This window comes from Neofelis nebulosa, chromosome 16, assembly GCF_028018385.1.
Source record: "Neofelis nebulosa isolate mNeoNeb1 chromosome 16, mNeoNeb1.pri, whole genome shotgun sequence".
NCBI classification, from domain to species: Eukaryota; Metazoa; Chordata; class Mammalia; order Carnivora; family Felidae; genus Neofelis; species Neofelis nebulosa.
This window is the reverse complement of record NC_080797.1, coordinates 226,840-240,410: the sequence shown is the minus strand read 5'-3', so window position 1 is coordinate 240,410 and position 13,571 is coordinate 226,840. Positions and strand designations below refer to the sequence as shown.

Below are 13,571 nucleotides of genomic sequence, written 5' to 3'. Positions count from 1 at the left end.
TGAGAGCACAGACCCGAACGCTTCTCAGTGCTTGTTAACGGGAATACACAGTAGATGGTTCATGTTTGTCAGAGCAGGGGGTCACACAGGAGACAGCTCGCAGATGGGTACGCGGTCTTGTTTCTGCCAGGTGGTGGTCCCAATGGGAATTTGTAATACGCTCGATCAGGCTCTGTGCGGCACCAGGAAAAGGGGGATTGATCCGTGGTACCACGGCTAAGAAGTTCTGTGCTGAGTACTGTTGATGTGCTCGGAGCCACTGGGCGGAACAGCCTGGTGACTCCTGACATCCTGAGCGGTAACTCGGCAGAGCCCTGCTTCTAGATTGGTTTGTGTTTGGAAACTAGCCCTTGTAAGAGCCCTTTGCCTGATCCGCCTCCCGCGGCTGTTTCCCCAGGTGGGGTGAAGCCCGAGGGCCACGGAGATGACCACGAGATGGTCAGCATGGAGTTTACCTGTGACCAGTGCCAGGGTTTGATCATCGGCCGGAGGATGAATTGCAATGTGTGTGATGACTTTGATCTTTGCTACGGGTGCTATGCGGCGAAGAAATACTCCTATGGGTATGCCTCCTTTTTTTGTTTAACAGATTTCAAACGTGCCTACGAGTAAAGAGACCAGTACGCTGAATCCCCACATACCCATTACCCAGATTTAACAGTTAGGGAGATTTTGCTATGTGTGCTTAGCTTATTCCTTTTTGTTCTTTGTTAAAGTATTTTAAAACAAATCACTGATCTTAAATTATTTCCTTCATTCATACTCCACATCCATTCTAGAAATTATAAACATTTTTTCACGTTACCAAAATGATATCGCACTTTGCAAATGTCACAAGAGGAATTCTACATCAGCTAGTTTGCCTAGAGAGTCTTTTGCCAGGGAGGGGGTGAGGGGTTGTGAAATCCTGAAATGGTATTACAGTGTTTGTGTTGGTTCATTTTCCTGGGGAGAGGGCTCGTACCTGTCTTTATACTTTCCAGTTAGCACGGCCTTAGAGGTCACAACGCCCAGCAGTGACCGTGCACGCACCCCCGCTGAGGCCCTGTTTCTCGCTTCGAGCCTCACAGAGGCCCGTAGGCCGTAAATGTGTCTTCTTTGCAGCCATCTGCCCACCCACAGTGTCACGGCTCATCCGATGGTGACCATCCGGATCAGCGACCGGCAGAGGCTCATCCAGCCTTACATCCACAACTACGCCTGGCTGCTCTTTGCCGCGCTGGCTCTCTACAGCACCCACCTGGCCAGCGCAGAGGATGCGGGCGGTGAGAGGCTGGATTCCCGGGCCCGCAGCAGCGCCGCGGCCCTGCACAGCCAGTGCATGCAGCTTGTGGGGGACTGTCTGATGAAGGCTCACCAGGGAAAAGGTGATTGTCGCTCGTGCACCGAAACCAGACCAGCTCCCAGCCGCTTGTGCAGGAAAAGCCTCCCTAGCAGTGAAATGCCGTGCTCGGTTAGAGGCAACCCCATCCACTTTTGCACGGGAGACGCTCACCCTGGTGTGGAGCCCATTCCAGACTCTCACATGCATTTGAGGAAGATTGTCACATTAAAACTCACGTAGTTCCTCTAAAGTATTTACACGAAGTTGAAATAAAAAAAAAAAGACACAAAACCTACCAATTGAAACTCGTACTGTCTGTGGATGAAGTAGCCAGTGTTTGGATCTACCAGACTTAACTTTGCCAAAGGAATAGTTTTTAGCCCGGAGCACACATCCGCTTCACGCGACTGCGTTCTGGATGAGAGCACTTTGTAATTAAAGTCGTTCGCCTCATAAAATCTCTAGACGATTCTGACTTGACTGCGGAGTGCTAAGGAGAACATAGCGTGAATGTTACTTCTGACATGTTCCGGTCCTTTCACAGTAAGGGACTCCCTCTTCTAGAAAACGCTGAGGACATCAGACCTGTGTTGGGTGGCAGGGGGGCAACACCAGTGCTTTGGAGCCGTCTTGTTACCTGTTTGCCGGTGGGAGTTTAGAAATCTAGTTGTGTGGGGCAGTGGTTTCCTGGGTAGACAGTCCTGTTGGGTCTCCAGTCTTCTGCTGTTAGTGAAGCACAGGCCTTCTTCACCGTTGAGGCTTTTGGTGCCTGAGGTCAGGTGTGGGTGCCGGAGAGCTTTGTGCTCGGGTTTGCTCTGTGGAGAGCCCGGCCGTCTACTTCCGTAGAGGAGCAGTGACTGTTGGCGCCTGCGGGAATTAACCCTTGTTGTAAAATGTGTAACCATTCCCTTATTTGTTCCCCTCGTAGGTCTGAAAGCCCTAGCTCTTCTCGGGGTACTGCCAGATGGTGACGCTAGTCCTCCAAGTCAGGCCCCGCCCGTCGCTGTGCCCGCCCACACACCGGAGGAGGAGAGAGCGGTCCGGGTCGCTGAGGACCCGTCACACACAGGCCCTTCTCCGCACGACAGTGTACGTCACAGTTCGTCACTGTGCACCATGTCGGGTCGAGAGGGGGAGCCATTCTGAGTGGGGAGCAGAACAGAGAGGTTAAGGCCACAGACGCTCTTGACCCAGGTGTCCCGGGTTCCGGCCCCTGCCCTGTCCGATCCTGGGCACGTTACCACCACGTGTCCTCCACTTTCTCGTCTGTGAAGCGGGGTGAGAACAGTAATACCTGCTTCCTAGGGTTGTTCTGAGCATTTCCACACGTGACACAGTGAGCTGATGTGTGTAAAGTGCTGGAAAATTCTGTGTCAGTGTTAACGGCTCTTATCGCCTGCTCTGGCGGGGTCCCGAGGCCGGAAGGTTCCGCGCCGAAAGGGACTTGTTCCTGCCCGTGGCGAGCCCTGTGCATAGGAAGCGGTGTTCACAGTCGGCCCGCAGGCAGGGAACACGATGTGCTCTCTGTGTGCCAGGTAGACACAGTGGTTCGCATACATCTGTCTAAGTAGAGGGAGAGGCTTTCTGGATTCACTTGGAGCCAGTGATTGCGATCCGAAGGATGGTTTTGTGGAAAAGCACCGCATACCTTCTGTGATGCTGCCTCCGAAGCTTGAGCTGGTGCCGGGAGTGCCCTTGACTTTGCCTCGGGAGCTGCTCATGTTTCTGTCCTCTCTGTCATGCTCACCAGTTCAAGGGTCCCCCGTTTGATGGTTGTGGCTCACCGTGATCCCATTGTCCTTTAGAGGAAGACAAAAGTAAAGATGGCTGGTGAAAACTTGAGAGTTTTGTCAGCTTCACTCAGCCAGGGAGCCAGCACAAGACAGGCGACACAAGCTTCCGACCAGTGTCTGACGTGCTGACGTTTCTGACCACAAAACTCTGGGCAGCATGTCAACCACCCACAGATGGTGGTGGGGCAGAGAGGACGTTGTCAGCAGGGATAGCCTCCACCCTGAGCCCGGGGCAGTTATGTCTTCCTGTGAGCTCCTAGCATCTCAGGACAGGCTGCCTTGAGCTCTCTGCTCCCTGTGGATCCTCCTGTTCCTTTATTTGCATCACAATGGCCTAGATGAATTTTTTTTATTCAGTGGATTAAACGCTGTTATTTTGGGGGAACCTAGCCAGCTCAGTCCGTAGAGCATGTGACTGTTGATCTCAGGGTTGTATATTCAAGCCCCACGTTGGGTGTAGAGCTTACTTAAAAATAAAATCTAGGGGCGCCTGGGTGGCTCCGTCGGTTGGGCGTCTGACTTTGGCTCGCGTCATGATCTCACAGTCTGTGGGTTCGAGCCCCGCGTCGGGCTCTGGGCTGACAGCTCGGAGCCTGGAGCCTGCTTCAGATTCTGTGTCTCCCTCTCTCTCTCTCTACCCCTTCCCTGCTTGCTCTCTGTCTCTCTCTCTCTCTCTCTGTCTCTCTCTCTCTGAAATAATAAACATTTAAAAAAATTTAAATAAAATAAAATCTATGAAATATATTACTTTTCATTACACGTCTTGATGCTCAGATTGTCCCATGTTTGGCCCGTGGAAGCTCCTTCCTGCTGCCCTCTGTATCCTTCCGATGTGTCTTTTTCTTTGAGCACTTCCTTAATTTTTGTTGCAGAAAGGTGTTTCAGGCTCTTCTTAGAGGCTTTCCCTGGCCCAGGGGAAAAGGCCTAAGGAAACACCGGTCGAGGGCTGTCACCCTACCGATCTAGGCAGCTCACTGCCTGACTCTTGAGCCCAGGAAAGCCTCGCGGCTCCAGCAAGAGCCCCCTTAACAAGGCTCCTTGCCAAAATAAAAATTTCAGAAATGTAAGCTCAGTGTTCTAGAAGGACACTTTCTTTTTTTCTTTTTCCCAAGAGAAGGACTTTCTGTAAGTGGCTTCTAAAAGCTAAGTAGGATGGGGGCACCTGAGTGGCTCGGATGGTTAAGCATCCGACTCTTGACTTCAGCTCAGGTCATGATCTCACGGTTTGTGAGATTGAGGCTTGAGTCAGACTCGGCTGACGGCGTGGAGTCTGGGATTCTGCCTTCTTCCCTCTCTGACCACCACCCCGCCCACACACACACTTGCTCTCTATCTCTCTCTCAAAATACATAAAAATAAACTTACAAAAAAAGCTAAGTAGAATGTACTCGAGGTTTGTACTATGGCCATTGCTAATGGAACTGTGGGCTCTGATGCAAGGGCATTTGGGAGATGTTTGGGGGATGGGTTGCAGTGATGGCTGTCTTAATTAGAGCACAGATTTATCGTCAGAAATGAGGCACATTTTATTAAGGAATTTAAAAGTATTTCAGTCCATAAAGACTGGCTAGTGATTTTAAAAATTGAGTCGTATTACAACATTAATGAGCAGACTTAAAAAAGAATTTTTTGAAGCAGGGGAGGGGCAGAGGGAGACACAGAGAGAGAGGATCCCATGCAGGCTGCACACACAGCACAGAGCCCGACACGGGGATCAATCCCACAACCGTGAGATCATGACCTGAGCTGAAATCAAGAGTCGGACGGACACTCAACCTTCTGAGCCGCCCAGGCACCCCGAATGAGTAAGCTTCTATTATAAGAAACTTTCGTTCCTTTGCGTTTTGTTTTCAGGGAAAGAGAGATGGTCACAAGAAGGTCAGACCTTTCGACTGCAAGCAGAGGAGTAAGGAGGACGAAGGTGCATCTTTGATGAAGGATCCCGCACGCCAGACTCAAGTTTCAGACTCACCTGCAGGGCTTCCAGGTGAAGATTCTTCGGTCATGACCTTGATCTCTTTTACCTGAAATGCACACAGACCCATCCCTCGGCTGCTTGTTGCACACGGTTTCAAACTGGCTAGCAACCAAGGGCGCACGGTTTCTCGTTTTGTATTGGATGGTACTGCTAACACTTTGCCTGCTTTCCTCCTTTGTTATTCCCTAATTACGGAGGGCCTTCCGTGTGCCAGGCCCTGTGCTAGACTGTGGGGATGCGACAGGGACCAAGTCAGACAGACACGCAGGTCCCTGCCACGGTGCTTGCGGTCTGGGAGGGTGTCGAGCACGGTGCGGTGACTGTAATTGGAAGTGAGACGTGGCTCTGTCCAGAAGAGAGGTGTGAGCGGTGGCGACCGGTGTCTAACCGGAACAACCGTATCCACAGGAAGCCTTGTAAAGGTCAGGCTGCGAGGGACCTCAGCCGTGCTAGGACCTGCTGTGGGGAGAGACTTGGAGGGCAGGCGGGACAGTAGCAGGTCAGGCCCCAGAGTGGGAGCCGCCAGGCGACTGCAGGGGAGCGTCCCGCCGGCAGACGGGCGTGGGTGGAGAGCCCTAGGGGTTGCTGTGTCCTCTACTGAGGAGGGCCTTGGCCGACTGCCCGGGGCTGGCAGCAACAGGGTCGGAGCTGCGTTCCCAGAAGATTGATGAGCCCAGAGACGGAGGTGCGTGCTGTGGGCTGCAGAGCCTCCTCGTCGGGGCGGCCCGGGCGGGGTGGGGGGGAGGGCAGCGTGTGTCTCCCTAGCCTGCTCCGTGATGGAGGCAGCGTGTGTCTCCCTAGCCTGCTCCGTGATGGAGGTAGGAGGCAGGAGGCACCGGGCATCCTGCCCCGTCCGTGGGGCCAGCCCTCAGCAGGGGCCGATGGGCGTCTTCACGGTGCAGCCGGCTGACACTCCTCATTGGCCCAGGCCCTCTTTGGTCTGCACAAGTGCCAACGTCCCGGTCCACATACAGAGTATTTATCCATCAAGCGTCCTCTGGGCACCTGCTATGCTCGAGAGACATTTCTAGGTACTTGTGACACATCACTGAAGGACAGTAAAAATCTAGAAGGGAACACATAATAAATACCAGCGATTTGGTTTGTTGAAAGGTAACCAGTTAGCATGAGCACAGACTAGCAGGGTCAGGGGAACGGCGACTGCAGAGGCTGGGTGCCCTGTGTTTTAGTAGGGCAGTCGGGGGGGCCCCCTGGAGCAGGACGTGTTCAGCAAAGTCCAAGTTCTGTTCTCTTTCGGCTCAGGGACAGTGCGGCAGCTTACTTGCTGCTTGTACGTGCACAGAACCTGGCAAGACCTGAAAGTTTGATGTTTTACAACTCAGATGCTGACACTTCAGTCGTGTCCTCTCAGAAGCCCATCGAGGAAAAGGCAGTTACTCCCAGCCCGGAGCAGGTGTTTGCTGAGTGTTCCCAGAAGAGGATTTTGGGATTGCTGGCAGCCATGTTACCTCCCTTAAAGTTGGTAAGAGACAGTGGTACTTTCTTTTCTGGAAGAGGGGTGGTAGTTTTGTGGGAGAGACCACCTGTTAGTAGCAGTCATCTGTGTGTCCCTGAGAGTAGCATAGTAAGTTCGAAGTGGGATTGTAAGACGATACCTGAAGGGGCATCTGGTGGCTCAGTCAGTTAAGCGTCCGACTTTGGCTGGGCTCGTGATCTCACGGTTCATGAGTTCCAGCCCCACGCGTCAGGTTAACTGCTGTCAGCACAGAGCCCTCTTTGGATCTTCTGTCCCCTTCTCTCTCTGCCCTTCCCCCGCTGGTGCTCTCGTGCTCTCTCTCTCTCAAAATAAATAAATAAACTTAAAAAAAAAAGAAAAAAGATGATACCCGAGAATGTCTTTTCTCGCCTGATTGTGCGTAGCTGTTGAGGAAAGATACCGCACGGCCCCTGTGTGCTAGCCGGGTGTACCTAGGACGTGAGGGGTACAGTGTGCAGTTGATGAGGTTACACGGGCTCTGTGTTGAGTAGGTGTTTCTCCTTCTCTTGGCAGGACCCCGCGGTCCCCGTGATAGACCTGGAGCGTGCCCTCCCACTCATGTTTCAGGTTGTCATCTCGAACGCAGGCCACCTGAACGAAACCTACCACCTCACGCTGGGTCTTCTCGGCCAGTTAATCACCCGCCTTTTACCAGCAGAGGTGGATGCTGCCGTGGTGAAGGTCCTCTCCGCCAAGCACACCTTGTTTGCGGCGGGGGACAGTTCCGTCGTGCCAGATGGCTGGAAGACCACCCACCTGCTCTTCAGCCTGGGAGCCGTGTGTCTGGACAGGTAGCCCCCCGCACCCTGTCCCACCTTGCCGTCCATTTCCTTAAGTCCGTGGTCCGGCCCTCGATTCACTCCCGTGTGCTGTTGTCCAGGCATCTCTTGTGAGAATAAAATTGGTTTGATTGGAAATAGTGTCACCTGACATTCAAATTGTCCTCAAAACCCACATTAAAGCAGCTGTGTGGTCGGGCCGCTGTCCGCTGATTCAACTTTCTGATGATATATACATTCTGGTTGTTTTTCCCTGGCAGCAGTGAGTGTGGGCTTGGAGGTTGAAGCACATAGGTCAGTTTTTACTGTAAAAGTGACAGTCACAATTCCAAATTTGGAAAACAGAAAAGGAGAAAAAAAATCACCCCAGCCGCACCATCTTAATGCACCTGGCACTGATTCAATAGATTTCCTTCTGAGCTCTTTTTTTCTGTGTGTGAACGTGAGTGCACAAGTGCGCTTGGACGTGTGACTGTTTGTGCGGAGTTTTTTTTAAACGTGGCCGTAGGCTGAGCGCGTAGGTAACAGAGGGGTCGTTCGGGTCGCTTAAACCAACGGGCGAGTGGCTCTCGGGCAGGCGGCTGCACCCGCCGCGGAGTGTCGTGAGCTCTGCTGAGTTGACTTCAGAGCCTGCACCACCTAACGGAGCTCTCGCCTTCCAGCCGGGTGGGCTTGGACTGGGCCTGCTCCATGGCGGAGATCCTGCGGTCCCTCAGCGGTGCCCCGCTGTGGCGCGACGTCATCGCCACCTTCACGGACCACTGCATCAAGCAGCTGCCGTTCCGGCTGAAGCACACCAACATCTTCACCCTGCTTGTGCTGGTTGGCATCCCCCAGGTACGCCGTCTTTGGAGGCTGGGCCACGTCTTCCCACCCTCCGCCCGCACGGCAGGGTCTCTGCGGCACGTGTCTTGGGGGGTTTCCTCCCTTCAGGTAGATGATTTGCATGTACAGGATTGCTGGGTTTTCAAGATTATGGGATGGTCCGTTCTACTGCGTTTTTAACAGGTTAGGCATTTGACTCTTTTGTTAGCCAGTAGCTGGCTTTGACTACTAGCAGGTAACTCATCGGTGAAGTTACAGAGAACCTCAGGGTAGCTGTCTCTTGGGTGGGCACTGACCTTGATCTTTCTGATCCTCACGGCTTGCAGTTGGTTGGGACAAAGGGGACTGTGAAACGTGACTTCCTCCAGCAAGCATGTAAACCACTTCTGTGCCGGGCCCTGGACGTAGGAGAGCCCGTCCTTGAGGACTTGCTGGCGTCGGGGGCACCAGCAGGGAGGCGGGGACGGGGCTGGTGTTGGGCTATGGGCCTGTTCCTGTCTCCGTGTGCTTCTGAGTTGCCTCTTGGTCTCTGTCCTGCTCTAGGTCCTCTGTGTGGGAACTCGCTGTGTGTATGTGGATAATGCCAGTGAGCCCCATGACGTGATCATCCTGAAGCACTTCACTGAGAAGAACAGGGCTGTCGTCGTCGATGTCAAAACCCGGAAGAGGAAAACAGGTGCCAAGCGTAATTGCTTTTTCTAAGAATGAAAGGAAGTTGTCCAACCTCTGCATACTCTGAAATTCGTAGAGATACCTTGGTTCTTACCCTTGCATATGTTTTTTTTAAAAAACAAGTTGTGAGTCTCTGAGCTTCTTTTTCTTCATCTCTGAAGAGATGTGGTTGAGTTAGGGTAAAAAAATTTTTAAGTCTGTTGATTTTATTTGAGAGAGACAGAGAATGCAAGTAGGGGAGAAGCAGAGAGAGAGAGAATCCTAAGCAGGCTCTGCATGATTGGAGTGCAGAGCTGACACGGGGCTCGAACTCACGAAACTGTGAGGTCATGACCTGAGCCGGAATCGAGTCAGGCACTTAACTGACTGAACCACCCAGGCGCCCCAAATTAGGGTAAATTTGAAGGCCCTTGCCATGCTGTTATTTTGTAGATATGGCTCTGTGCTTTTGGTGGGACACGTTTAGGTTCTGAACCTGTAATTTTTCCATTTGCCAGTGTTCTTGCTTTTCTAGTGGGTAATTTAAATAGATTGTGGAGTCAGATGTCTAAATGAGTGTGAAATAACTTTGAATAAGTATGTTGACATTCAGGTCGCTTTCCATTTTGCTCCATCAGTAGAAGAGTGGAAGTGTATCACGAGTCACCTTTGACTTAGTTTGCCGAACCCTAAACAGCCTACGAACTCTGGACTATTGTAACCACTGTGTGCCCAGTTCTGCTTCTGAAGTAATATGCTTTCTCATTCAGCTTCAGCATCAGGCCCTGGCTGTGCTTTTGTGTGTGGTGTGAGGTAAAGGTCAAGGTTCTCGTTCTTTCTCCTTTGTTTTTCTTTTTTGCATATCAACATCCAGTTGTTTTAGGACCATTTGTTTAACAGACTTCTTTCCATTGAATTATTCTGACACCTTTGTTGAAGATTAGTTGACCCACGTGTGTGTGTCCATTTATCGGTTCTGTCTTATTCCATTAATCTATGTATCCGGCATTCTCATGACTATTGTAGATTTATGCTAAGCCTCAAAATCAGGTCCTCCGGCTTTGTTATTCTTTTGTCAGCATTGCTCCGGGTAGTGTAGTTCCTTTGCCTTTCTGTATAAATTCTAGATTCAACTTGTTCGTTTCTCTTAAATAACCGCTGAATCTGCATATCCGTTTGGGGAGAACTGACATCTTAACATGACCCATGAGTACTGTATACCTCTCCATTTATCTAGGGAATAAATTGAGGTCTCTAATTGCCCTTCATCTGGCACAGCTGACTTCTCTCTCTCCTGATTTTGATAATTTGTGTCTTCTCTTGTTTGTTTCCTAGAGTGTCTCATCAGAGCTTGATCAGTGTTATTGGATCTTTGCAAAGGACTAACTTTTGGTTTCGTTGATTTTTTTGTCATTATTTTTCTGTTTTCTGCTTCATTGATTTCTGTCTTTGTCATTATTAATTTCCTACTTCTTCTTGCTTCGGGTTTAAATTGCTACTTTTTTTTCTTGCTCTAATTTTTTTTTTTTTCTTTCTCTAATTTCTTAGGGTGGAAGCCTAAATCACTGATTAGAAATTTTTGTTATTTTTTGGTAGCAGCATTGTAAATGCTATGAATTTTCCTCTAGGTATAGCGTTAGCTGCACCCATAGTTTTTTATATAATTTATATTATTTTCATTCAGGCCATTACAATAGAATATTTTCTATTTATCTTATGAGTGTTTATTTATGGATTGTTTCAGCACTTATTGTTGAATTTACAAATATTTGGGGGATATTCCAGAAATCTTTGGTATTGATTTCAAGTTTAATTCTCTTGGCATCAGTGAACATACTTTGAATTATTTCAGTCCTGTTAAGATTATTGAAACTTGTTTTACGGTCCTGAATTTGATCTGTTTTGAATCAGGTTCCATGTGCACTTGAAGAGAAACCTATGCTGTTCTGTAGATGTCTTTTTTAAGTGAAGTTAGTTGATAATGTTGTTCAAGCCTTCCATGCTCTTACTGAATTTCTGTCTGTTCTAATGATTACTGAGAGGAATGTTAAGGTCTCCAACTGTAATTGTGTATATGTCTGTTTCTCAATTCAGTACGAAATGTCCCTTTTTTTGAAAAATTTTTTAATGTTTATCTTATTTTTGAAGGGGAGAGAGACAGAGTGTGAGCAAGAGAGGGGCAGAGAGAGAGGGAGACACAGAAGCTGAAGCAGGCTCCAGGCTCTGAGCTGTCAGCACAGAGCCCGATGTGGGGCTCGAACCCACGAGCCATGGAGCCAAAGTTAGAAGCTTAACTGGCTAAGCCACCCAGGTGCCCCATGAAATGTCCCCTTTTCATCTCTAATATTCCTTGTTCAGAAATTGACTTTAATGTTGATGTAACCTCTCTAGCTTTTGTTTTATTCAAAACATTTGCATGGTGTGTATGTCCCATCCTCTCACTTAACCTGCCTGTGTCTTTAGTGGATTTCTTGTAGGTAGCATGTAGTAGGTAGCATGTATGTAGATAGCATGTAGTAGAATTTTCTTTTTAATACACTCTGACAATCTCTGCTTTTTAATTGAGATGTTTAGATGATTTACATTTAATGTAGTTATCAAGATGATTGAGTTTAAATCTACTATTTTCTTGATTGTTTTACGTTTGTCTCATTTGTTGTTCCTTTTTTTCCCCCACTTCTCTGCCTTATTTTGGATTGAGGGTTTTGTTTTTGTTTTTGTTTCTTAATGACTCCATCTTATTTTCAGAATTGGCTTTTAACTATCTCTTAATTTTTTCACTGGTTATTCCAGAGTTTGTTATAGGTTACTTGCAGCACCTGGGTGGCTCAGTCAGTTAAGCGTCTGACTTGAGCTCAGGTCATGATCTCATGGTTCGGTTCATGAGTTCGAGCCCCCCATTGAGCTCCCTGCTGTCAGCACTGAGCCTGCTTTGGATCTCTGTCCCCCCTCTCTCTGCTCCTCCCTCACTCGTGCCCTTTCTCTCTCTCTCTCTCTCTCTCTCTCAAAAATAAACATTAAAAAAAGTTGTTAATAAAATGAGAAAATAATATCTTTTATATTTATTTACATATGCATTTACCATCTCCGGTGCTGTTCATTCCTTTGTGTAGGTTTGGGTATCTATCTGGTATCATTTTTCTTTGGCCTGAAAACAACATTTCTTGAACGTCAGGTCTGCTGCTACAGAATTTTTGTTTTGGTTTGTCCTACCAAGCCAAAGAAATATTTGTTTTGACTTTATTCTTGAGAGATAATTTTGCTGCATAAAAATTTCTAGGCTGAGAATTTTTTTTTAATACTTTGTAGTTGCTGATCCATCGACTTCTGGCTTGCATAGTTTTTGCCACAAAGTCTGTGGTAATTCTTTGTTACTCTTCAAATATCTTTTCTCTAGGGCCGCTTTTACGATTTTTCTCTTAATCACTGGTTTTTAGCATTTTGATTATAATGTGCCTTGACATGATTTTTTTTGTTTCTTCTGCCTGGGGATTTAATGAGCTCCTTGATCTGTGGATTTACAGTTTCCATCAAATTCAGAAAAATTTTCATCATTATGTCTTGAAATAATTGTTCCCACCCCACCCCCACACCCCCAACTAGGATACTTCCACTCTCACTGGTGGGAAGACACAATATTCCCAGGTCTGTGTGAGCTCCAAGAATTGTTCATCCTACTGCTTTTTGGTAGTTCTTTCATAGAACTGGGTGGTTTCCTATCTAGGAAGTTTGCTCTCGACTTCACGCAGATCATACTTCCAGAGACTCACGAGGAAGCTTCTGTGGCTTTTCTAGACAGGTCTCCCATACCCTCTCTGTCTTTGTGCCTCTCTCTTCATGATATTCTGCCCCCAAAATTCTAGCTACCTTGACTTTCCTGAACTCTGACCTCTTTCTCATCAGTTCATTGAGACTGCGGGACTCTGCTTGGATTTCCAGCGTCTGTTCTGCAGCCTGTAAATTGTCTCCAGAAAGCCAGGCTGTTGGAAGACTCCCCTGGTTTATGTCTCTTCTATCAGGGATCATAGTCCTTTACTGCTTGTTGCCTCGTGTTTGCAAACCATTGTCTGATTTTTTTTTTTTTTTTTTTTACATTCTCGTTGCTTAAGATAGGAGAGTAGATTCAGCCTGTCTTAGTTTTGTCTGGGAGTGGAAGTACCTTCTGTGTACTATATTAAGTTCCTTTAGCACTTTCGGAGACAGCCTGTGTGTGCACAGTAGTAGGAATGTAAATTGTCTCTCCCAGTTGCTCGATGGATAGGTGGCCCAGTGCCATTTTTGTGCTCACCTGCAAGCCAGCCTTAATTATGACGGCTAAATTGAAGCCAGGGAGATTATGTTCTGGGGTCTGCTGCTCTTACTTCAGTAAAGGTGTGTTACTAGGGAAGAGACCTTGCTGCAGGAAGCACTGACCAGACTTTTGTGCCTTTTGTCTTCCTGCCTGACATCACCCTCCAGTGAAGGACTACCAGCTGGTCCAGAAAGGACAGGAATGCAACGACTGTCAGGCCCAGCTGAGCCAGTACTCCCAGCACTTTGCCTTTATCGCCAGTCACCTCCTGCAAACCAGCATGGAGAGCCATTGTCCTGAGGCAGTGGAGGCAACTTGGGTCCTGTCCCTGGCCCTCAAAGGACTGTATAAGACACTGAAGGTAATGGTGAGCTTCTCCCATTTGCTAATGAGTCTGGCTGTGATTTAACATCTGCGGGGCATTTACATCAA

General features: G+C 48.6%; 1 protein-coding gene across 4 annotated transcripts in view; it reads left to right on the top strand.

The window, feature by feature from the left end:
- The window catches only part of ZZEF1 (zinc finger ZZ-type and EF-hand domain containing 1), a 103,875-nt gene that overhangs the window by 70,716 nt on the left and 19,588 nt on the right, over positions 1-13,571 (top strand). For all 4 annotated transcript variants that reach the window (XM_058705695.1, XM_058705693.1, XM_058705694.1 and 1 more), the window contains exons 35-43: positions 398-563; positions 1,105-1,367; positions 2,253-2,413; positions 4,972-5,104; positions 6,439-6,578; positions 7,107-7,384; positions 8,035-8,209; positions 8,741-8,873; positions 13,307-13,500. In XM_058705695.1, the coding sequence (XP_058561678.1) occupies positions 398-563; positions 1,105-1,367; positions 2,253-2,413; positions 4,972-5,104; positions 6,439-6,578; positions 7,107-7,384; positions 8,035-8,209; positions 8,741-8,873; positions 13,307-13,500 (1,643 nt within the window). The remainder of the gene's footprint in view (positions 1-397; positions 564-1,104; positions 1,368-2,252; positions 2,414-4,971; positions 5,105-6,438; positions 6,579-7,106; positions 7,385-8,034; positions 8,210-8,740; positions 8,874-13,306; positions 13,501-13,571) is intronic.